Raw genomic sequence first — 27,006 nt, 5'->3', positions numbered from 1 at the left:
AATGTTTAGTTTTGGCTGGAGCCAATCATCTATATTTTCCATGGGTATTCTCCATTCTGTGGTTGACTCAAAAAAATAGTAATTAAAAAATCTAAGGCATATCTAGTTGATTGATAAAGAAAGTAACAAATTCATTTTAAAAATGAGATCACGTGTGAATCATTTCTAAAGATATTACTTATGTCTCAGGGGTGGGTCCAAAGATTTAGGAGAGGGGATGGGGTCCAGAGGGTGTGTGTGTGGGGGGGTGTTTCCATGCTATGATTTGTTAACTTTTGCCCAAAGTTGCACTAAATTCACAAAGTTTGACTTTAACCCCCTCCCCCCAATTTCCCCTGGATCTGTGTCTACTTACCATTAAAGAGGTATAAAAGTGATAGGTACATTTTTAGTGTCTGACAACAAAATAGATATTGCATTAGTTCTTCAATTCCACATATATTAAGGTAGATCAAACCTATTACACAGAGCATTCTTTTTCTGTCATCTTGCAAAATCATTCTGAAACATGTATTTTCTATTGGTAAATAGTGTTTGAAATGATGCATAAAAAATTCTTTAAATCATGTAAAAGGATTTTTTGGCATAGACCTATATATGGTAAAATTACAAACATTTATTAAAAAAAAAAACCTTTTGCAAGGGGGAGATAATTGGTCAGAAAATTTTCTATAGAAATGTACCTGGTAATGTAATGGTAATTTTATTTAATATTTTATGCAAAAAAAGTTCAGTGAAACCCAATTTTCTTTTTGAAATATGTGTATTACATAAATGTCAGATAAGAGTTTTTTAAGCAAATTTTAAATAAATTTTACAAACTAGTTTTTTAACAGCAAGCAAAACAGTGAAAAATCCATACAGAAACTGTATAAAATGCCGTAAAAATAATCTATATTTAGGCTAAATTATCTTTATATTAAATTCAGTGACCTATGTTTTTTATCTTAAAATTTTTCAGTACGTTCCTTTATGATCATCTTTGAATAAAATTAGGAAAATCAATCAATCTATTGAAGGTATTAGGTAATATCTACCTTTAACAGAGATGAAAATATTAATATCTTTTTACATATGTTATAAAAAAACAATCATATAACTTGGTTTTCTACTGGTATATGTGATATATTATGTGCCAAAGTAATAATTTAAACTGCATTCTTCTTGTTCTCAGCTGCTTATAGGTAGAGACAATTCAAGTTAATACAAATGTGTATTTTAAGTTAGCAAGCGATAATTTATGTTCAGTACGAGTTTTTCGTGAATTCCTTGCCCAATTGTTAAGGAAATCAAGAAATCTCAATGTTAGACTTTAAAATTAGACAATAAAAGTATTTTGTAGTGATCATTTTGAACTTTTGTATACTGTAAACTGGTCAATTTTCACACTTTTTTTTTTTTTTTTTTCACGGTTTCTGTGCTCAATCTACTTTCGCACAGTTTTAAATTTGATCTTTCCCCAAATTATAGCATAATTTTCTTTTAAAAAATATTCATGACAGTTTTATTTCGCGTTACAGGTATTATGGCAAAAAAAGCAAAACTAAAACTACCACGAAAATTTCACAGTTTTCATTACTTATGTTTGCTTTGTCTTTGATTCCTTTGGTAAGTGTCATTATTATGCTTATCTCCCTTGTATTTCATTATACTGTGGTAATACTGGATTACCAATATACAAAGAGTACTTTGGCCTTGCACTTAGCACCCCAATTACTTAAGTTTTCCAAATAACATATTTTTTTTCCTCCTGGGAGGGTACAGAAAAAACATGAATGTTATGACTACAGAGTCAGTGACTGCTTCCCTTCATTTCCTACACAACCAACAACCCATGACAAACTTTTAAGTTTCTTTCATCATTAACGAAGTATTCAAATGATTTTGCAGCCCCTGGGAGGTCATTTAGATATTTTTTGTCCAGAAATTGTATGAATTTTATGAATAAGATGAAAATGTATATATGATATCAGACTAACAGAAAGATTATCTTTGTAATGGTTTACACATGGGCTGTCTCTATTGCCATGACTTTTCCTTACAATTATGATTGATGCGATACAATATGAATCCCAACCCCCCTCATCAAATACCAGATTGATTGTATTTATTTTTTCTTTTAATGATTTAGATTTTTTTAACAACCAATATATGAATTCATCTTATATTTATCTCAAATCATTATAAAGTTTGAAATTACTGCAAATAATAGCAGATGAGTTGAAATGAAAAAAAAAGAAAAAAAATAGAGAGAAGCATTTCTTATACTCCATAACAACCAGAACCTGGTGCACCAAAAGTTGAAAAATACTTAAATAGCAGTCCTCCTAAGAATCATGCAAATTCTGTAAAATGTGATACACATGAAAAAGGCTACATATTTTTATTTTTGTTATTAAATTGTTTTATTGGTCTATATGATGAAATATATAATTATTTATTCTAATCTGTCTGCTCTTTGGATATAACCAACATGAAAAATCCAATAGTTTCTATTGTATTTTAGTGTCACTTACAGAGTTAACACCCTTTATTTTGAAATGTACTGTACATTCTATATAATTTATATTTCTTATGAACAGGGGTTATATGAAAAACCACATGTTAATTTCTGTTTACTATTACATTTTAAACAAAATATCAAAAATAAAAATATGTAGGCTTTCCAACCATGAATCACATTTTGCATGATTCTTAGCTGGAGTACTTCTTAAGTTTGAGAATATTCTGAACTTCCATAGTAACTCTAATCAACCTTACAGGATTTTATGACATCATAAACGGTTGCGATTATTCTCAGACTTGCGTATTTTTTAAAAAGTTTTATGGCACCAGGGGTAGATCTCGGTCCAATCCATAGCCTTAACCATTGGCCTGTCAGCCAGAAACTTGTTCGACTTATTCTCTAGGTCAGCTAGAATCCTGTCTGACCTTTTGGTATTCTTTAGGTCAGCTAGAAACCTGTCTGACCTATTCTCTAGATTAGACAGAAACCTGTCTGATCCATTCTGTAGGCCAACCAGAAACCTGTCCAACCTATTTACTATGTCAGCTAGAAACGTGTCTGACCCATTCTGTAGGCCAACCAGAAACATGTCCAACCTATTCACTATGTCAGCTAGAAACCTGTCTGATCCATTCTGTAGGCCAACTGGAAACCTGTCAAACCTATTCATTATGTTGGCTAGAAAACTGTCTGATCCATTCTGTAGGCCAACCAGAAACCTGTCCAACCTATTTACTATGTCAGCTAGAAACCTGTCTGACCCATTTTGTAGATCAATTTTTTTTGCAACCAGAAACCTGTCCAACCTATTCACAATGTCAGCTAGAAACCTGTTTGATCCATTCTGTAGGCCAACCAGAAACATGTCCAACCTTTTCACTATGTCAGCTAGAAACCTGTTTGATCCATTCTGTAGGCCAACCAGAAACCAATCCAACCAATTCACTATGTCAGCTAGAAAACTGTCTGATCCATTCTGTAGGCCAACCAGAAACATGTCCAACCTATTCACTATGTCAGCTAGAAATCTGTCTGATCCATTCTGTAGGCCAACCAGAAACATGTCCGACCTATTCTCTATGTCAGCTAGAAACCTGTCTGATCCATTCTCAAAAAATCAGAAAGAAAGCTGTTTAAACCATTCCTTTCTGAATCATTCATCAAATTAATTAGATACTAACTTATTTCTTAATCAAAGAAACTGAACTCCAAAAGATCTGTCAAAACAAAGCTCTGTATTTTGTCTAACTAAAATTTTAAATTAAACAAAAACTTTTTTCTGTCTGTCTTAAACCTCAACAATTAAAGGAAAATAACCATGATCCTATGATTCTTTTATTTTTTTTATCAAAAATGCATTTAACAGTTATAAATTCTGTAGTATTAAAATAAAACTCTTTAGATACCAAAGTTAATTTTTTTTTTTTCAGCAAGTAACTAGTCAAAAATGCCCATGGGATAAATGGTCTATTGTCCAGTGTAATATAAGTTTTATGGGTGGGTGGTCAAGATAGATGATCCATATAATTTAAAAATGGGGCTATGAATAATTCATGGCTCAAAGTGAAAAACTTCTTACATTGTAAAATTCATTTCAAAGTTTTATTTCTATATTCATCAATTTATGTGATTGAATTCATCTTTGTGAACTTTTTTACGACCGATATTTATTTCCAGTACGAGATTTTTATTGGTAACACTATTAGCTACAGTTGTCCTCTCTTTGAATTGGTATGCTGATAGCTCAGCAAGCAGTCTTGTTGAAGTGTGTAATTGCAATTCCATACAACAAGGCAAGATTACATTCTTATAAACACTTTCTTGGGAAGTCTACAGCTAACAGCTCATAAACTTTCAGACATTTACTTATGTTGCAAATAATTTTTTGAAGTGTTAAACAAATTGGATGAAGTGTTATGACTTTTTAATCAATCTCTCCTACTGCGGACATTTGGTGACATTTGGTGACATTTGGTGACAATCTTAATATCTTAATGATCAAAGTGGAATATAATTGAAAAATTATGACAGGAATCATTATGGAAACAAAGAGGAAATTATTAGTTTCGTGTATTGTAATGTTTATTTTTTCTAGTCAGACTGTATTCTGCAAACCTTTGGTTGGACGGTGTGTATCATTTGGAGAAGATGTTGAAATGTGCAGAGGTTTGTCACATGATATGACATTTTTACTTGAAGACCAAGATGTTGGAACATTTTTTGATACTGTAAATCAAAACCTTAAAACATTTTATGAATATACAGTTAGGACTAATTTATCATGTTCTGATAATGTGAAATTTTTCTTATGCTCCATGCATTTACCTAAATGTGATCCAGTAACATTCTCTTTAAGCAGACCTTGCCGAGAAGTTTGTGAAGAGGTTCAATCTGAATGTGAAAACTCATTACAGGAAGCAGGACTATGGTGGCCCAAAGAGTTCACTTGCTCAATATTATCATCTAAACATGACTCTGCATCGAGTTGTCTGCAGGGAGATGAAGTTACTTATGATGCAACTGAATTAAATACAACTTCTGTCTCAAAAGATGTTCAGCAAGAAGTTGGTAATGGTCAGTTTAGTTTTGAAACCAATTGGGTGGAAAGTGACGACAGGCCACAATTTAAGAGCTATGAGCAAAACGTTATTAATAATGGCAGTGATGGTGGTGTGCCTACCATTATAGAATATGACGATACGGAGATAGTTACTGATAACAATCATGTCAAGGTAGACAGTGCCGACAAAAATGGAAAAGCTGTATATTTTAATTACAATACACAAAATGATACTGTCCATGTTAGAGCTCAGTTAGAATTTGATAATGTAGATCAAGATAGCCTTGGGAATCAAGAAGTTGAGAATGGAAATGGAGAAGTTGAAGTTAAGCTGGATCAAACATTGGGTCAACATGGAGTAGGTGAAGTTCAGCATGGATCAGGTCAGTCTGAATCAGGTCAACATGGATCAGCTCGAAGTCAGCCTGGGTCCAGTCAGCTGGAATTAGGTCAACATGGACCAGCTCAAAGTCAGCCTGGTTCAGGTCAGCTAGAATCAGGTCTACAAGGATCAGGTCAAGGTCAACATGGTTCAGGTAATACCATCATAAGTGACTCAGGACAAAGCCACTATTCTCCAAGACCAAGATCACCATGTGAACCTCTTCTTAGTACCAGTAGTATGATGTGTAAACAATTTGGTTACACAGAGACGAAGATGCCAAATTTTGCTGGGCATTCAACTGTGGAAAATGCTACAAAGGATATGTCTGTTTTCATCTCCCTGATACAAACTGGATGTTCTAGTCAGCTTGCATTCTTGTTATGTTCTGTGTATACTCCAGCATGTTCTTCCAGGTTCCCTGAACCTATTCCTCCCTGTAGGTCTGTCTGTCTGAATGTTCAAAAAGAATGCGTCTCAATCCTCAGAACATTTGGAATTGTATGGCCTGCAGATTTAAGTTGTTGGAACTTCCCTCTAGCCTCAGAGCAAACTTGCCTGCAAGGATCAGCTGACATTTTCCGTGTTCAGCCACAAGTCAGAAGAAGACATGAGGAGAAAAGTATTACCCAAACATTTTATGTGACAGCAAATAATACTGTTAAAACAGGTGGCAGTAGCACTATCGCTAGTGGGAGTAGAATTACAGATCATACCCATGGGAGTACCAAAACTGATTCTTCGAGGGGAGGAACTGTTTCTACAGGCACCAGACAAACTTGTAAGAATAAAATTAATTTTAATGCTAACACTGGAGTGAGTAAAACTGATTTTATTTGCATGTTTTGCCCAAAATTTGACAAGGTTTATATACAATGTAGATAAATTATTGAATCATAAAATGATATAATTGGAATACACATAAAAAGTTACATTATGAGACAATAAACAGCAGGTGTTTTAGCTATGTGGCTCTTCAGACATATGTTGTTAAGTGACACAGCTTATTTATTGTTCCTTCTGCATCACATTGTGATAAGGTAGCAGCATTATCACTTTCATAGTGGTGAGGTAGCAGCACTGTCGCTTTCATTGTGGTAAGGTAGCAGCACTGTCGCTTTCATTTCACTTTCTAAGAAGGTTTTTATTTTCATGTAAAGTGTTCTTCCCTTGCATTGCGGTAGTATGAAAACTACAAAAAAAATTCAATTTCCTTTATTGTTTTAATATAATCTTCATGACTTACTTTAAAAATTATCAACACTTTAATGTTGGCCATTGGCTTTTTGACATTTGGCTTGATTTGAAGGCACAAGTTTTATGATATATGATATGACTCACATAGGGTTGATACCTGGATGACAGTTACATATGATGAATTTGGAAATATTTGACATCTGACAGAATATGTAACTGATAAGGTGTTATCCCACCTTCTGTTGACATTTTTATTGAAATAAGGAAAAAAAAAAAAACAAATGAGATTGTTATTTTTCCATGCAGTAAAAGTCATTGTTAGAATCAGGGAAAATGGGATAAATATCTGAGACATGTCTGAAGGAAGACTGCTAGTTGATCTCTGCTCTTGGATATGTTCCTGAATCTACATGTATGTGGAAATTTCACTTTAGAGTGTCAGAAAATTGAGCTGTTTTACATGGTCATCTGGCTTTAAAAGGGCCATATACATATATGCATTTCTCACTTTACCAAAACATTATGCAAAATTTATCATTATTTCTTGATACTGGTGGTAGAAACCGTCAAAGTACACTGTCAAAGTGGTGGTTTTCACCCACTGCCTGATTTTTAAAATCAAAGACCAAAGCTTATGTCATATTAGTGAAATCACATCAATATTGTTGAACAAATTTTTATTAGTAGGAGTAAATAAATTTATGGTTCCAATTATAATTTACTAGGACAATATGTGTGCAATAATTCATTTATTGTGAGCTACATATTTAAGTGGGTATTAAATTTTTTTTGCTCTTCAAAATTTTGTGGCTCATGGGTTTTACATTTGGTCGGTTATGAGAGCATTAAAGTTTTTAATTGAAATTTAATATTTCATTGAGATCGAATTCATAGACTAACCAGACTATGAAAAAATTTATTTCACAAACTTAACATTTTTCACAGAACATGTCGAAAGTAGCAATACAACCTGCATCCTCACAATGTCAAGGCTGCTGTGTCCACTTGTGTCAGATTCCACTGAAAAAGTTTACACAGGAGCCCTGACATTGTTAGGATACACATCCTGACTCTCTACAAATACTATAAAAGTATTAATTTTCACTATTTTTGCAGTGGACATAAAAGCACGTAAAAAGGGTACCAACAGAATTGATTTTTAACACTATATAGCACTTGTCATTTTTTTTAATCCACGAAAATCGATACCCGCTAATATTTTCGCTTGACAGACCCCATGAAAATTAATACGATTATTGTATTACCAAAGAAGCCATTTAACTCCTCTTTTTTCAGACAGTCAGTTGGCTTTATTACCTTGCTATGAAATGAAGATATTTCTGGTAAAGTTATTATTGCTGACTGTCTGTAAACTATGTTTTGTCTTGAATTGTTATCAACAACAATGAGAAAAAGCCAGAAAAAGATAAAGGCTTTAGTTACACTGATTGCAGATCAGATATTGAGATACCATCAACATTTACACCTGACAACAAGCCATTTCACATGTAAATTGTATCAGATATCAATTATTTACACTGATTAAATCTTGAAGAATTTTTTTTTACTTTAGAGTTATTTCCCTTTTATCTGACACTCTTCATTCAGCATTTTTTTCATTTTGAGGTGTGACTGGGATGGAAACTCACTTTGAAGTTAGAACCTTCAAATACAAATTATTTAAATTGAGCAATTAATATAGTGTGGAACATGTATCACTTGAATATTAGAAGTTTAATAGAACTTATAAATAATGATTTGATCCTTGTAAATGAATGTCACAGGGGTGACAGCAATGAACCAAAAACTAACAATTGCCAAGTAACACCTCTGTTCATATTCTTAGGATCTTCAGCACATAGGTTTGTTCTACTTGGAAAAACAAGATCAGAAACAATTATAATGTAATTCAGACATTTATAAATCTAAAGTCAATTGGCAGGGAGACCTTCAGGTCTACTTCAAACTAAGTACAAAAAATATGGGACAAGTCTATTCTTTACTGAAGTCTAATTTCAAATGTATGTTTCCCGCCTTTTTCAAAATACAAAGCTAGTTGAAGAAGCATCTGTGTTATCACCATAGCCAAATGTTTAATTCAGTATTCTGCACTTGCACATTGATGTGATGGCATTCAATATTTCCTCACGCATGTGATGATAAATAGATTTAACATAGAAAGAGATCAACAATTATGATGTAAAAGCAATTACCGATCCTTGTTTTTATCCTTGAAATTAAGGTCTATCTTATATTTGAATAAAAGGTCCATTGCATGTTTTTGTATGAAATTTGTGCTATGCTTCTAAAACTGAGTTAGTATTTTGAAACTATATGGAAACTTATTGTCTGTCCTCAGATTTTATTTTGAAGAATTTTCATAGTTCAGTTACCGTGGATTTTATTACTTTGTAGTCGGGGCCTTCCAGAGCTTACTTAAAGGTGTGTTTTATTAAAGACTTATTGAAGACAGTTTGGTGATCTCTGAAAGTATTTACTATTTTGTATTTAAGTTATATGATGGTGCATTTGTTACATTTCACCACATTCCTTCTTTTTTTCTCTCTTTTAAGCCCTGTTTTAAAGAACTGGTTCTGATTTAGGTAATTTAGCCCAGAAAAGTTTTGTGGTGGAAATTGAATACTACAGAGAACAATGCTATCATCAGATTATTTGAACCAATCATATGCACAGAAATCATACAGCCTATGGGTTGTTAGACTTATGATAAGCATCTGTACCATTCTGGAATTTTGACAATTACACAAGTAATAGGAAAAGATATCAGTACTATTGTTTGACTTTCATGTGACTTTTATTGAATAGGAAGAATATATAAATTTTGCTCTCTTTTAAGATAACAATTTTGCTAACAGATGATAGAAACAACAGAAGTATGCTTGTAAGGCCAAATAAAAGTAATTCATAGATTCTCATCCCCTCCTGCCCCTAAAGAATTAACAAAAATAACAAAAAAATTGGGGTGGGAATTTCAAAATTAGGATTTTTTTCCTGTCAGTTTTTTAAGTATTGACATGGTATAACACATAAATCTATTATTTCTTAGTTTGTGTTTCTTTTCTGAAACTGATGTAGCTATTGATTTAGAACATAATATACTTCAGATAGCTAAAACTAGATTAGCAAATATCTGGTAAGAAATTATAAATGTGTAATAAAATTCTCCCACCTACCCCATATTTTTGTGAAAGTTGGATGAGAATCTGCCATTTAACTTTATTGGCCTAACTGGAATGTTTTAGGGGGTTTGGAGGGGGGTTGGATTTGAACAAATTTTTCCCTAGTTTAATAACGCTTCACTAATTTTAAGCCCACATTCAACAGTTGAAACACATTTTTCATGTTCTTTTTTGAGTACACTTGTCCTTAACTTTTAATTGTCAAAATAATAAGTACATTGCTAATATTTGCTAAAACAAAGTCATTTAAAAACATTACCTAACATGTCTTGTGTGATCTTAAAATCTCCATTTTGTCACTTATGTCAGACTGGGTTTACCTAATAGTTGTTTGTCATGATTGTTTTGGTCAACTGTGAATGGATTTTAGATATTTACGTGGACAATTCTCACTGTTGGTTTAAAGCCTCACCCTTCTTATTCAGCCTGGTAAAACTTTTTATCAAGTCAATGTAAAATTGAAAAGTAAATTATCAGTCTTGTTTATTTTATGATATATAAATTACAAGTATTATTGTCCCCAAAGTTTATTCTAGTTTTTGTGGCTAGCCTTGTTTTATCCTATGACCTGTCTTTGAGTGTCAATAAGAATCAGGCAGTGGGTGAAACATGGTATGAAAAACCAACAATTTTGAAAGTATAATTTGACTATTTGCACCATCAGAATCAAGGAAAAATGACAAGATTTTCCACATTATCTTTGAGTTATAATTTCATTGTACATATAATGCACTCATAATAAACATTTCAAGGACAGATAACTCTGTCTAAAACATCATTTTTCTAACATTCTGTCAAAACATTTCTGAACAAATTAGGTGGAGCAGAGATCAAATATGGAGAAATCATATTAGAGTGAAATTATATTGTAAGATTGGGTTTCTGATTTTCCCCATTTTGCCTGATTCTAACAAAGATTTACACAAAAGTGTAATGGGATGTCTGAGTAATTTGATCAGGTATTTATACCTTAGTCAGGCTACTAAGATAAAAATTAACCATACAAGCATTTGTCTAGCTTTTTACATTATACTGATACAGTAAATTATATTGATGGGGGAATCACAATATTGTAGGTTGTTTTTTACCAGATTTTACTAAGTAGCAGTGTGACTGGTTCCACCATCAGAGCACCTGATGTTACTCCCGTTGTTTTGCCCCATTTTTTGTGGAAGTTCATATTTCAAGTGCTTTAGTGTTTTGTGTTATGTCTTTTCTCCCATCCTTTGTTTTAAAATGTAATTGTATTTTGTTTGGTTTACTACATTATCTTCACCCCTACAAAGATTTTGATCCAGCAAAAAAATGAAACCCCACTAAAACTTCCAAGTTTTCAGTGATTTATTTATAATTGATCGTAAATCATGACGTCACAATGCTATTTTAGTTTATGACGTCAATACTTAGATCAACTTTACACTTACGACTTTTTGTGAAATCGAGACCTGGTGACTAAAGGTTTTGAATGTTTTGGATTATACAGTAAAACTTATTTTAACAGAACTTCAAATAAACCAAAAATCCTGTCAAAACCTGATACTCGGTGTCAGTTCAAATGTTTTGGATTATACTGTAAAATTTATTTTAACAGAACTTCATATAAACCAATATCCTGTCAAAACCTGATACTCGGTGTCCGTTCAAATGTTTTGAACCTTAATAAACTGAATTCTTCAGTCCAAAAGGAGTTTGGTTTAGAGAGGTTTTACTGTTGTTAGTCAGCTGCAATTGTGGTCTGATGTGAACTACTAGTAGTAGTGTATCTAACCACCTTGTAATTAGTAACTATTTAACTCTACTAAAAGGCTAAGTTTAAGGAGTTGAAAAGGAATGACGTAGATGTTCGTTGTGAGAAATATCATGATTTGTGTTGTTGTGGGTGTATGGTGACTTTATGGTCTTGGTTCATCATCATTTGTGGTTAGATTTATAACCCTATTCTAAAGGTACATCAAATAATTCGGTCACTTTAACGTCGTTGATTTTGTTTACTATCCGTTCATAAAGTTATTAAATTACTATAAGATAATCCTTTAAATTCCATCTTACGACACTAACTTACGTGATCGACACTAACTTGTGTGATCGTAAGATTATCTTGTTGTTCTTATGTTAGTGGTGAATGTTTTTTCTAACGTGTAAAATAGATATTCACAAGAAAACAATACTGTTTGCACTTTAAATTTTGACTAATAACATATATGTCTGTTTTTCTACCAATCAATTTGCAAGTCCAACGTAGTTTTTTTATGATTCACTTGTGATACATGGATTGAACTTACCTATGAGACTTGATGATCAGCATTTACTAACTACTAAAGTATTATTGTATAATGCACTGTTTTGTTTTTCTGACTGCATGAAAGTTTGGTTATTAAATGAAATTATTTATTGGTTCAGAAATGGTACTTGTAGTAAACTATAGATTCAGGAAGGCCACTTTCTCCGTTCTCCTATATCCAATCAGTAAATGCTGGATCCTCATTGTTGATTGTACTTGCCCTTGCACTTACATTTATGACTTCTTAATCTCTCCTGCTGAAACCATAGAAAGGATCATTATTATGGAATTTTGTAGCTAATGTTTTTATGTCAGTGTCTTGCTAATAAAACTATCTTATATAACTCTCTGTATGAATATTAGTTCAAAGAATGTTTGAAGATAAAACTTTTTGATTGAATTTCATATCAAGGGAACCATGGTGAAACATATTTCATAATAATATCTCAATGATAGTAAACTTGATATTGGTAGAGTTTTGTTTGGTAGGTAGATTAGTGTGAACAAGTATGTGTGAGGGGTTCTCTTATACCTTTGATATTTGCATTGAGGATTTGGAAAATCTAGTTATCTCGTATACAACAAAGTATTAAAGTAGGGCCAAAAATTTGTCAGCCCAAGTGACTAGTCTCGTTCCGACAGTAGATAATATACCAGACAAATAAAAGACTGGATATTTTTATTCTTTATTGAGCTTATCTATCACTATCTTGTTTCAAAGGATGGGGTACAGATGGAGAATGATCTTGCCCATGCTTTTGAGAGGTTTTAACAGCTAATTATGGTATTATCAAAATTTCAGTAGATGGTATGTTAGTTTATAATACTGGTATAAGGCAGGTTTAACCCATAAGAGGGGAATACTAAAACCCTGAGAGACCTACCGGTAATCAATAGATTAGTGCCCTTTGAAAAAGAAAAAAAAACCAAACGAACAAACAAACATTTTCTGGGGGTCCTAAACAGTTTCGTTTGTTTTTTTTTAAATGTTTCAACTATAAGGTTAAATGACATGGTATTCAGGTTACTAGAACTTCCATCTCTACTATTCTACAGCTCACAGCCATATCCACTAGGTAACCAGTCTTGTCACTTAAGTCTTCAAATTTTCACAAGTGGACCAACAAGTTTCAATTCATTTGTTGTCAGTCTGAAGTCAGTTTCAGTGATTCAAAGGTCATATGATAAGTTTGTATATATTATTGTTATAAGGATTTGGTCCTTACTATCCTCTTCTTGACCCTTAGCATTATATATGCTAAATATATTTAGACAATGTCTTAGACAGGACACAGGTATGGGATTAATTTTACCCTTTCCTATTAGCTATTGTATATTGAATAAAATCTGTCAGGAAAGTAAATCATTTCTTGTACCATATGTATATACAGTATTGTAAATGCTTCATTTCAATGTTGCTCTTCTATAAAGTATGGCAAAGTAGTGTTGAAAATATTAAAAGTACATTTCCCACCAGATTCACTCTTGAAAGGACAATAGAAAATGGAGATAATGGATGTAAAAATCAGACCATTTGATGAATGTCCATATTGAAAGGGCTACGTTAAATGTGTTATGGTCTGTCAATGTAATTATAACCCTATTAGGAATTCACTGCATGTCCCATTATCAGATCAAAGATTTACTTGAGAGAACAACCATAAACTTTGTATGGATGTTGACATTTCACTACAGGAAATACACCTGTCTTACTCTTTGGAATGTTATATTTGATTTGCTTTGTATCAAATTTTAAAAGGAGAATTTGACCTTAGTGAAGATTTTACACTTAATCAGGCTAAGTCTTAAGTTGTAGATAAGATTTTCATAATTTGGATTCGAACATTTAATATGTATTTTCACTGTATTTTTAATTCATACTTATCTTTATTCTAAAAAAAACCTAGTGTTCTCTGTGTTTGGAGCATTTTTTGACTGGCATTTGCCGATGCTGAGATTGCTGTCATGTTTAAGGTGGTAAAGGACACAACTCTTACAAATCATTGGAATGTTTGTATTCAGCATTTTATATCAATCTGATGGAAGCATCAAAGTAACTTGGACTGATTTCATTCTGTTTCAAATGAAAGCTTGATAGGCTTTGGTGAAACTGAATGTAATACAAACATATCACTGATTTCAAGAGTTATTTCCCTTACCCTAGGTCTACCTCCTTAAGATCAATGACAGACCCTCTTCCAAATTGTTTAAGAAATGTCATATTGGCATGTACATGCTCTTGGTCTTGTTAACTTTTAGACTTGGTATATCTAAATGAATCCATGTCTGGAAACTGTAACAACTTAAATACAGAATGTAAATGACTAAGCCCACTACTTGGCTGACTTGGTGTAAGATAGGTATTATAAATACTTACAGCTGAATCGGGGTAAAGGACCATTTCCTGGATTGGGCTGGATATGTAGCAGACTAATAATAAGTGGCAACCAATTATCAGAGTATCATCTTTAAAGAATGTTTTAATTGGGTTAAGACTGGTACACAAGTTGATATTAGTACATACATGTATGTATTTCTAACCTTTGGCTGTAGGGATCTGGTCACTTCAATACATTACCTTTGTCTGTAACCATGTATTTTATTTATTTTACCAAAAAATTGAAAAATAAAATATTAATGATTAAAGCTATTTAAAAAATAAATATATATCATTATTTGATAGAAAAACTTTCTAAGACCTTTAACTCATCTTTAAACTACTGTATTTGTACTTATTTTCACAGATTTTACACGTAGTTTGTGCTATTCCCAAAAATATTTACCCGGAATATGGAACTTTCAACATAAGACAAAATTTGATACTTGCATAAATGTTTAAAAACAAACAGGTGCAAAAATAAGAACAGTTGCATAATATGATTTACATGTTTTTGTCTTTTCTCCCATTCTAAGCCGGTGATTAAAAATGCATATGACTTTTTAACATCCAGGTAGTGATTAAATTTCTTCATGAGTTTTCTGCCATTTTACATTTCCAAGTTTTCTACAGATTTCTTGGAAGAAACAGATTCTCCTCCAATACTCTTGGGGATTACAAGACTTCTCCACTCTCAATGGATAAATTTTAGATTTAACTATCTTGAGTATAGAGATCTTGTAAGTCCCTTGAGACTGAAGGAGAATCTTTATATCATACATGTAATTTTCAATGTTATTCTGTAAAAGATCAGATACCATGTTGTTTTATTCTTAACATGTGAAAGTTCTTTATCCAGTTTTCTGCAGAGTTATTGGCCTTGATCTAACAGCATCAGAGTACATGTCTAATGCAATATATGATAGAATTAATCTGACTATTTTATTTCTTTTGACAAAGAATCTTTACACCTGTTGTTAATGATAACTATTTCAATTAATTCTACAATTTTTCCTCGAATAAAAACGTAAGGTATGCATTTACTTCGCCATCTCCTGTTAGAACTATTCATTTGTTTGATGCCAAGATATTAAATCTGATTTGTACCTGCTTTAAATAAAACAGTTGTGGGTTTGCTTTGCAGTAAAAAGGGAAAAAAGCATAACTGAAACTCTTACAATTATTATTTTCTACTGTCTGAATTGTCTTGTTGCTTACTTGTTCTAAAATTTTTTTGTTTTAACCCCCAGGAATGGACCCACATTTCTTTTCACAAAAAATTGTAAATGTCATTCAATTTGAATGTGTTCAAAAGACTTCCAGTGCTCAATAAAAGTATATATCACCTGTGTTATGATAAATGTTTGTGTTTGTTTAATCAGTTGACTATCCTTAAGTGTATACTGCATTTATTATTGCAGGGGCGGATCCATGGTGTTAGATTTGGGGGGGGGGGGGGGGGTAGGCGCACAGTTAAAATTTTCTTGAGGTTATATTTTTGAAATATTCTTTTAGAGTGGGTGCTATGTAAATATCTCTTGTGGTAAAATTGGCAAAAAATTAAAGTTTCAACCTAAAACCGCCTAAATCTACCCTTGACAACCCATGCTTTGTAAATTTTAGGGGTGGCTCACGCCTGCCACACCCCCACCTGAATCCACCCCTGTATTATTGCTCAATTTTATTACATTTTTCTATACCATTTTCTGTACTGAATGGCCTCATATAACACATTTATGTATGTGTCTACTGAAATTAAAAAAAGGGGAAAAACTTATCATTTAAACATTGCCTACTAAAAGTAATAGACTTTTATTCATGTAAAATTGACTATTAATCCAGAGTTCCTCCCTAGCAAATTTTTAATGGTTTATAAAAAAATAGCAAATAAAATGATTTTTATGATTTTTTGATAGATTATCTTCAATATTAGCCTCACTTTGTCAGCATTATCTCAGCCATACACAGAATTCTCAGAGAATTTTAATATTATGTTTAAATACTTATAAATATTAAGATTATGATATTATTCTATTATCAAGACACCTGGAACCTTGTTACATCATCAAGGTTTAAATAGTCATAAACCACTGCCAGGGGGAAAATAGGGGGGCTGGTTTGGTAAATCATGATATTTTAATCCTTGTCAATTTAAGCTAAAGTGGAAATTTGAAAAATGAAAAGAAATCAGGGTAGGGTATTTCTACAAGATTTAAATATACACTTAAATGTAAAGGGTAATCTGTAAAGAAAATTTTCTTCCTCTAATTATTAAGACTACTGTTGAAAAGAATTTTTCTAAGAAAGTGATGATAGCAACATTTTAGGGATAGAAATTCCATTGTGAAGATTAAACTTTAGTGTTCAAGGGTCAAGAGGTCATTCTACCCCTCATTATATTGGATGGTGGTAGCCTATGATTATTTCTTCTTTCATTCTATTTGATGACCCCTAGACATGTTTACATATCCCATTACTACCAAAACCTTCTTGTTACTACACATTTAAAACACATTCATTCATTAAAATACTCTTCATGACAAATTACAATTTTTATCTTTCCTGAAACTTTACACCAATGTATCAGTTTTCTGTTATTTGACATTTTTAGGCAAAATCATTTTACACACCTCTTTACTCCTATTACACGAGAATTGATAGTTTACTTAATTTTGTAGTTTTTTATGATCATGTATGAAATATGTATTTTCACTTTTTAAAAAATTCAAGGTATTTAAATTTCTTGTTATCATAAGACATTTAAACAGTATCTATATTAAGATCATATACTTACTAGAAATTTATCTAAATTACCCCATACGGTCCCCAGAGTGATGGTCAGTTAAAGGGGTAGAGAATCCTATAGAAAGTTTTTCTCCTTTTACCTGTGACCATTCAATTTTCGAAAAATAAACAGTACACCTTATGCATAGCCATACCGTATGTAATGGACCATACTTTGCTAGCTGATGGGTTATCGTTCTAACAGAGAGAGATAGATACTCTGGATTAAAGGAGAATTCTAACAGAGAGAGATAGATACTCTGGATTAAAGGAGAACATAACACACTGTGATATAGGGATTATTAGCAATAGAAGTACAAGTGGATTACTAAAGTGCAATAGTTCATCTGAATTTTTTAAACATTTAACGTCAAGTGGATAATTGGAAGATATTTATATACAAGTGTATTAAGTTAATATAATTTTTTTTCAGGAGCATAAATAACATTGACAATGGTGTGATCATTTTTAAAATTTGAATGTAATATAATGAGCTTTTCCTGATTCACTGACAACCCACTCAGCCAAAAGTTCAAATCTCTCAAAGTGTAGCTTACTGTGTTCAGGGGATAAACTGGAAGGAACATGGAAAATTATATGAAAATTTGGATCTGTATTATTTTAGTGACTATTTTCCATAATTTCTATGTTTTATCAGATTCACATGCGACTGATGTGTGTTCTAAAGACAAAGAAAAAGGACCCTGTTCCAACTACACCATAAGATGGTATTTTGATTCCAAACAAAAGGCCTGCTTGAGGTTCTGGTTTGGAGGCTGTGATCCTGGAGAAAATAATTTCATGACGCAGGAAGAATGCAAGAAAACATGCTCAGGTAAGAAATACATAAAAGATATAAAGGAACAAGATTTTTAAGAAAAAGTAAGAAATAATTATAAATATTAAAGCTGAAATAGAAGTTTATATTTTTTGTTGTTGAATGAGCATATTTTGTAGTTTTAATTTCTGGTTTGAGAAGAAAAATAAGATAAAACGCTGTATCAAAATCATTTTTGCTGAATTTATTTCCAATATTTTAAATTTCATCATCAAATAAAAGATAATTAGATCTCCATGATAAATACTACCATTACAGCTTTCATGTGAATTTTTAGGAATGATACTTGTCCGTTTTTAAAAGTTGACCAAATTTTTTATCATTTAAAATTCTAATAGCCTGTTATAACTGGATTTCATGACTAATTTTCTTCTTTGAACATATATATGTGTGTAATTATAGATATAATGTTTAAAGCTTGCGAGATAATTGAAGTTCTTAACTTTGATGTCTTTAATGTTAGAAGTTTTTAAGTAGTGTCAATTCAGCAATGTAAGTATTGTTTATGGGGTAACTTTAAGTTTGATTCTAATTTTAATTCAATCTGGTCGAAAATATAACTTCTGGATGGTACCACTGAAATATCAGATTTTTAACTGCAAAACTCTTAGTTAATGATAATATTTAATTTACTTATCACTATGACACAAGTTTTTCGCTTGATGAAAGTCAGTTGTGCAGATACCGGTAGAATGAAAAGAAGTCTTGTAAATTCTGAAATTATTGGGGTATTTGTAAAAGTACAACAAAGTTGTGATTACAGCAAAAATAAAACTTGCATTTCAGCATTACTCAATAAGGATTTGTTTCTAAAGCACAAAATTTAACCAGTATTCCAATTCATAAATGGAAAATCACAATAAGCATCTCTGATTTTACATACATCATTTCTTCATATGTTACACTAGAACATGTTTAATGGACTCTACTATTTTAGCAAAGTTCTAACGCAGCAAACAGGCTGTTTATGTCAGTCAGCCGATTTTGATTGTGGAAAAGTGTGTTAGACTATTTTCTATATCAGTCTTTGAATATTTTTATAGCCTCTCTGGACAAAATGATATAATATTCTCTTTTATATCTTTATCATCTCAGTTTTACTCTTTGTCTCATGGCTATTTACTTTAAAGAACTTGCAACAAACTTCTGATTTTGCTGATTCATCACTTTATGCAAAGCACATATGATGTGATGAAACCTTCAGTGCCACCATGATTACTCTCCATGCCAGACCGAAAAGTTTTTGTCAAGGACATTAAAAAATCTTACAGTTAATTGCCCCCATGATTGCTGTCCCAGCGAGACCGAAAATGGGGGGTCAAAGACTTTTAAAAAACCCTTCAGATAGTTGCCCCCATTATAATGGTTAAGAATGGATGTCTGTTTTGCAGTGTTGGTGCCTTAAATAAAGGGTAATGTGGTTCATTGGAAGTCTCAGATTCTCTTCTCCTTTTCAACATACTGCTGTTTGGTCAGTTCTGGAAGCCTGTGATTCTCTTCTTCTTCTCTACATACTGCTGTCTGGTAATAAGTTTTAGAAGCCTGTGATTCTCTGCTTCTCCTCCATATACTGGTATCTGGTCAGTTAGTTTTGGAATGCTGTGATTCTTTACCATTTCTCCACATACTTCTGTATGGTAGTTTGTTTTGGAAGCCTGATACATATTGCTGACTCGTCAGTTTGTTTACCCAGTATTGGTACAAGATAATGTAATAGTTTGCTGACCACTTCACCATATTATTTAAGGAATGCTTTGTCAAACAAAGATTAACATTTATTGGGATATGTTGACTTAGTGTATTTACACCCTATATATGGCCAACTGTTCCAGTCAATATAAACTTCTTGATGTCTGTGTCAAGTGACTTTTTAATTGTGTATATTGGAGATGTACTACTTCGGCTCAATGGTTCCTTGAATCTTTGATTTCTACTTAATGTTATGGTTTCCCTTTTTTTCTTTGAAACTTATTAATTTGAAAGTACTATGAATTAGATGATGGTCTAAAAATGTAAATGTATGTTTGAAAATATTCACTGGAACTTTAAAAGTAAGAATATTGTGGTTTAGTCACGTCCAAGGGGTCCCTCTTATGCTATAAAAAGTTAGGCTGATTATATAGAAAAAACTGAAAAAGCACTGGAGCCCCTTTTCAAATTTTTTTTTTGATCTGCAACTCTATGGCATATTAAGTCATAGTTCTTGGGTTTTACATCTTTATGCGGACTGGCGTAAATATTTCAGTTTTCTTATCTATCTTAACCACAAATTCAACTTACAAATGTATTTAAATGTGTTTTAAAGATTTATTTTTAGCTACATAAAAATCGTATCATCACAAATTCATAAAAAGTAAAACACTAAGATCACTGAAAGCAGCTTAAATACTATAAAAGTACTTTTAATTATTGGGACAAAATTTCATACATGGTTAGTGGAAATTGCCATTTCTTTTGGATTTCGTAATTTTATGACAGCGTAGATTTTAACACCAATTTTACAACTAGTTAGGGTATTTGAATTGGTGGTTTTTATAAAAATCACAAAAATCGGTAGACTCTACAACAAAAACAATAACACTTCCACAGTATTGTAGTAGGTTTTATATTTTTATCTGAGTTGGAATTTTCTGTGATCTTTAATACTGATTTCAAATCACTGTTTCATGTTAACATATATAATCCTTTACAAGATGTAATCTTTCGTCAATTTATAGTTTCCGAAACATTCAGTGACAGAATTTTCATGTCTTTGTTGTATTAATCAGTGGATTTCATCATCTGGGGGTGGGTCCTTCAGATTCCTATGTGTCATTCAAACACATGGAATACTGATGTAGAAATGTATCACAGATTTGAAAGTTTGAGTCAGAATTCTGAAGATCAGTATGGTGCGATTGTGTAGGTGCATTCCTGAGTAAAAAGTCATGCTACTTTTTTTTTATCATTGGTGAGAAAAGATCACACAAATGAAAGTTTCTTTTTGACTGTACCCCGTTCCTTGGCTTTATTTAATGTAGCTCCAAGGAACTAATCATGAATTTTGTATGCTCCTACAAAAGCAAGTAATACTTAACCCTTGGTATGCCCTTACCACAGATTATGTTTATATTGTTAATAATTCATATTTTTTAAATAAATACCCTAAGGAAATTCAGAACATTTGATAAAATATTGGATACATTCTTAATATCTTATGTATTGGCCTGTATTTACAGCTTAAAAAAGGAAAATCTATCAAAAGATACATTCTTTTTTGTTTTAGAGAATAGTACATGCATGTCAGTCTCATTTTAAATAGATGGGGCATTGGTCTTAATATTCTGAACCTCTTTTTTTTTGTCTGCGGCAACCTATCAGGAGACATCAGTCTATAGAAACATCAAAGATGTACTTAGCACTCTCTTTTTTAATGCTTTATAGGATCTCAATGCATTTTTTGATGGGTTATGATATCGCAATCATCACCTGCTAAATGTATTTACCGAGATTGATTATTCAATAAATGATGCACTCTTTGTAGTTTCCTGCATCTTGACAAGTGCATCAATATATAATGTTTTGGCTGCAATATTTAGGTGAAAATACAAAGAAATCCATTCTATTTAGCTTGGCGCTGAATAGTGATGTGATAGAATCTGATTTGTTTTTCCTGCTTTTAGTTCACCCTATAATGATCGTACTTGTGCTTACATGTGTTAATGGTTGACCAGCTTTAATAAGAACTGTTCTTAAAATCTGCTGACTTGACATTTTTTATTCCTTAGGAAATGAGTGATGTAACTTTTTTGGTTGATATTTTCAATTTTTTTCAAGGAAAACTAAAGTTTTACATTGCATTTGGTAATATTGGTTGTTAGAATTATGAACAATAATAGTCTTGTCTAACTGTCTGTGCACACACTGCCCTTAGCTGGTATCCCAAATGTTGTGCTTGTTACAAGACACATGTTTACAGTTATTGGCGGGTGCAAAGTATGTCCTTTTGGTAGCTAGTTACTGTGAAAGTACTTTAATTTGTGAATACCAATTTTCATGGATTAGGGTAGAAGCACAAGTTCATGGATTCTGTAATTGTGGTTTTCAGGTTTTCAGTATACACATCAATGAAAATCTCCTTTTCAAAGGAAACCAAATTTCGTGGATTGGCATTCTCACAAAAACCTCAAAAATTGGTATTCCACAAACAATAGTACATTCATAGTAGTGGCAGTTGGTTTTCAAGTTTTGTAAAAGTTGTCTTCTATAAACCAAGATCACAGTCTGAGCTGACAGATTGGATTCAGAGATAAGTTTTCCTGAGTATTGAACTTTACCATAGTCTATTTGTTACAGACTTCTCAAATTGTCCCAAGTGTAAATTCAGTTCTTGATCATTATGTCATGATAAAATAAAGTACATGTATTGTGTATATTGCACTTCCAATACATGTACCTTTTACTGTTACATGTATAACTTTTTTTATGATGTTGACTTCATCATACCTCATCCTTGATACTTACTTAAGTGCCAGTCTCTGTAAGAATCAGGCAGTGGGTGAAACATGGTAAAAAAATCCCACCACTTTTAGAGTTTAATTTGACTATTTGAACCATCAGAATCAAGGAAAATAGACAAGATTTTCCACAATATTTTGTTTAAACTGAGTTATAATTTCATTGAAAAGCACTGAAAAATGATCATTTCAAGGGTAGATAACTCTATCAAAAACCTCATTTTTCTAGCATTCTATTGAAAAATTTCTGAGCAAATTGCAGTAATGCAGAGGTCAAGTAATGGCTTTTTCAAATAAAGAAAGCATCCTTAAGTGAAATTATATTGTCAGATCAGTGGGTTTTCGATATACATGTTTCTGATTTTTTCCCAGTTTGCCTGATTCTTACAAAAACTTACACTAAAACTCTGTCAATGTATGGTGAAAACTTATGGCATTGCTCTTGATCATTTTAATCATTCTCCTATTGTTTTTAATGTGATCTCATTTGATGTAGGAGTTCAAATTTGACGGAACAAACCACACAAGTGTAATGCAATTAAGGAGCTATTCTTGAGCTGTAGTATTTAGGTGACATTTGAACCTAACCCTTGGAGTACATTACGTGTTCCAAGTGCACTAGTCATTAATTGGGTAAATCTTACACATTAAGTTTTATGTTTGAAGTCATTTGCCTGATAAATTGATCAAAGTTAATTAAAATGAAAATTAAATCTACCCATGTCACAGTTTATCGTTGGTGTTGATCTCACCTATAAATGTCACCTGTTAATGGTGCTATCTTTTTATCGAAAACTTAATTTTTATCACTTTGCCCTGGTATAACACAATAGTATAAGGCTATCATGTTATTCCCAGATAGAAATTTGTTAAATTTGTTAAATGTCAAATTGACTCAATTTGCTTTGACATTTTGTTGTCAGTAATTTTAATGGAGAAAATTGAAGAAAATTTCCTGTATGAATTTTGTAATATGCTAATTTGGCATTTTTAAAAATGAAAATGTAGGAAAAACCTTGATTGGATTTAAATCAAAAGCACTAAAAGTAGAAAATTTTACTACAAAAATAGGTTGAAATTATTTTTTAATTATTTGCAACAAAATTTTTTTCTAGAAAATGAAAACTTGAACACATGGCTACATATGAAAAGAATAAGTACCCATTTGAGTTTGTTTTAAAAATATTTAACATCATACAGTAATAGATGAGAAGCCTTCATGATTTCCTTTCATTCTATTTTATTTGTTTTTGTCTAGATTTTTTTCTTTCAGCCTTATTGTCCTGCTTTGGTTTCCTGGAAATAACTTTTCTTTGCCTTCAAGGAATCATTAATTTATGCAGGTTAGGGCTTTAGAGGTTAAGAGCGTGCCTATTAATGCTGGACATAATAGGTCAAAGGTCAAGTTAGCAAATAATTAATGAAACCAAATTTTTTTTGTTAAAAAATGCTTTCTTATACAGAACTTCTGTAAGTCGCCATAGATATCAATAAAATTGATACAGGTGAAAGGCTTAGGGTAAGGAAGATTGATTGATCGATTATTGGGGTTTAACACCTGAGCAGCAAGGGTAAGGAAGATACCTGTTGGTTAAACAGTCGGTATAGGATAAAGATGGAGGTCACTCATACATTATGAAATATAATACTGAGTTGCAAGGCAGGAAACATGCTTGCAATTTTTTCATATTTAATCTGTGCCAATATTGGTAAAACAGAGATGATTATGTAACTCCATTTAAATATAATAGATAGATTTTCTTCATAACAGATTCTTATGCAACTGTTTATATTTCATTAGAAAACAAGAAGCTTGATGATTTCTACATGGGTTTGGTCGTACCGATACAACAAACAATATACATGTATATGTAAAAGCTTTTAGAAATCCATTTCATGTCACTGTTGTGTGATCTGACTAATATTTTGTTAACTAAATGGTCTAAATGGAAAAAAATTGTCACAGTTGAACTAATTCACTTCTGTACATATTATCAGAGTATTAGTATATCCTGATGGAATTTAAATATTTAGAATTGAAATGAACCATGAAAAGATAATATATTATCTGAACACCAGACTATTGGTGTCTGTTGCCCTTAAGGTACATGTATGGCTCACCTTTTATCACCGTTTACCTTTAATTAGTTACCTAACTTAATACTAAAACCAGTGAGGTTTTATAGTTATAGGTGAAATATAATACTTTTATTGGTGTTAAAATGGACATTTCTTAAAATATAGGCTATTGACCCCTTTAATGAGATAGTAATCTACATTTTCTCACATTATATATGAAACTTGTACATTTTTTATGAAGAAGTCTCTGTGAATCTTGAATTCAAAGTGAGGTCGAACATATAAAAACTCAAATTTATGTCTCTTTTGAAGTATACTGAATCTTTTTATGTCTGGAATAGTTTGATATAGTACAGATTGATTCATTTCAATAAGTTTTCTGTAATATTATGGTATTAATATGCTAATGCATGTCTGTGTGTAGTTCATCAATGAAAACAGAAATTTAAAAGTTTATGAATGGGACCAGGGGGAGACAACTTTACAATAAATATGACTCACTGTGCTCTTCTATAATATGCACAGTGAAATGTGGTTAAGCAATGAATAGTTTATAGGAATTTTATCAAAATTATTTTTTGCAAGCTTGTAACACTATCCAAAATCGTTCTGTAAACATTTACCTGCGTCACCAATGGTGAAAGCAGGATAAGTAGCCACACGACTCTGTCTGTTTGTCTATCTGTCCATTCCGCTTAGGGGGTACCTACTTTGTGTAGTTCAATTTTAGCCTTAGATCTGCACTGTCTTAATCAATCCTCTATATTTTCCAGTTTCTGATTTTTTTCAAAGGTTTTTTTTTCTATACTTTGAATATTACATAAAAGTGTTTTGCACAGTTAGCTGTATAAATCAAATCTCAGAAAATCAACTGATGAATTTCCAATGTCATGGAACACTAATCTTATGTATCAATCACAATTTACAAAATTTGCCAATAAAACAAAAACAAAAAAAAATTTAATAAAACAAAAACACTTTCATTAATTCAGGAAATATTACAAATAACTACATCACTCTAAAATGAAGTCTAAATATAAAACCTGTCCAAACCAGATATCCTTTAGAGGTTGTTATGTCAATTTCAATGCATTTTAAACTAGTGTAAATCCATCACCTGCTTAATCTGAACAAAACTGTTAGAGTTGAAGAGGTTCAGTTTAGACAGGTTTTGTTGTATTATAGTAGTAATGTCAATATAAATATGCCAAACCTTTTAAGCCAACCAAAACACACATTATACCTTTAAGCATACAGCCCTGTAACCAGAACTTTTTAGGAGGTATCAGAGGGGGTTATTTGGACAACAATTTTCAGACTTTAATAGTGCTGAACCAATTTAAAGGTGGATTTTAAAACAGTTTTTTTATACCCTTTTTGCTTCCAAGTGGGGGTGGAGTTGGGGGGGGGTCATTAAACCCTTGAACCCCTCTGCCTATGGGTATGGCATATCATCATTATATATAATAATCATGTTATATCGCTTGCTCTATAGTTTCATGACCTGGGCTAGTTTCATGCTGCTTTACAGATTCTTTAAGTGACTGCTGATCAGTGAAACATTACAGCCCTTAGCTAATTGTAGAACATATGGTTATCATGCTCATTTGTGATTATGCAAGTGTGGGGAATTTTTTTTTAATGCACAGATATTGGTAGAAAATTATCAGATTATGTTTATATATGGATCAATTGAATAAAACCTGTAAGGTTTGGTCAAAGACTAGTGGATATCCTAGTGGCAATAGTAGAACTAAATTTGTGTTTGGATTGGCACTCTATATACAATACACTAAATTTATTAAGACCTGACACAGGTCACCATTAAATTTTTAAAAATATTTTTTATTCAAATATTATTATTTTGGTATGTATGGATTGCTATACATGTGTCAGAGTCCTCCATAATTATTGGATTGATTTTTATGAAACTAAATACCTTTCATATATAAGTAGGTTATGTAGGTAAGGGATGTAGATAATTATTATTGCAAAGGGAGATAATCAATTTTAATGGTTTTCATGTTTAGAGCCCAAGTGGGTTTATCACTAAGTAAGGTCACCCACAGTTCCAATATTAATTTGTGCAATATTTTCAAGTAGATATTTACATCTTAATAGTTTTCTGATCTTGCTAAAAAGCATCAGACTTATCGGTTACATTAAAAATTAAACTTGTACTTAGTCCACTTCTCTACTGATGAAAGCAATAATTAAAAAATCAGCAATAAACTTATCATATTTAATATAGGAATATGTAACCACCTGTGATTAAGTCTGTTATTGCTACACTAGTGACATCATTG

General features: G+C 31.9%; 1 protein-coding gene and 1 long non-coding RNA gene across 11 annotated transcripts in view; one reads left to right on the top strand and one right to left on the bottom strand.

The window, feature by feature from the left end:
* The window catches only part of LOC148625688 (papilin-like), a 129,654-nt gene that overhangs the window by 39,239 nt on the left and 63,409 nt on the right, over window positions 1–27,006 (top strand). For 8 of the 9 annotated variants that reach the window (XM_088569374.1, XM_088569373.1, XM_088569369.1 and 5 more), the window contains exon 15: window positions 17,946–18,122. In XM_088569374.1, the coding sequence (XP_088425500.1) occupies window positions 17,946–18,122 (177 nt within the window). Of the gene's footprint in view, window positions 1–4,232; window positions 6,230–17,945; window positions 18,123–27,006 lie in introns of those variants that run through there. The other variant, XM_088569372.1, reaches the window with a different exon arrangement.
* On the bottom strand, window positions 6,292–25,395 carry LOC148625689 (uncharacterized). Of its 2 annotated transcripts, none has more exons than XR_015919963.1 (3): window positions 25,324–25,395; window positions 12,128–12,383; window positions 6,292–6,640 (listed from the first exon to the last, which is right to left on the bottom strand). It is a non-coding gene; the product is annotated as an uncharacterized LOC148625689 (long non-coding RNA). The 2 variants fall into 2 exon arrangements; XR_015919964.1 differs by lacking the exon at window positions 25,324–25,395 and adding an exon at window positions 17,298–17,517.

This window comes from Perna viridis, chromosome 2, assembly GCF_037379345.1.
Source record: "Perna viridis isolate PV_CMFRI_1.1 ecotype Kerala chromosome 2, ASM3737934v1, whole genome shotgun sequence".
Lineage (NCBI taxonomy): Eukaryota > Metazoa > Mollusca > Bivalvia > Mytilida > Mytilidae > Perna > Perna viridis.
Note: the sequence above shows the minus strand (reverse complement) of the source record. Positions and strands in the feature narration are given on the sequence as shown.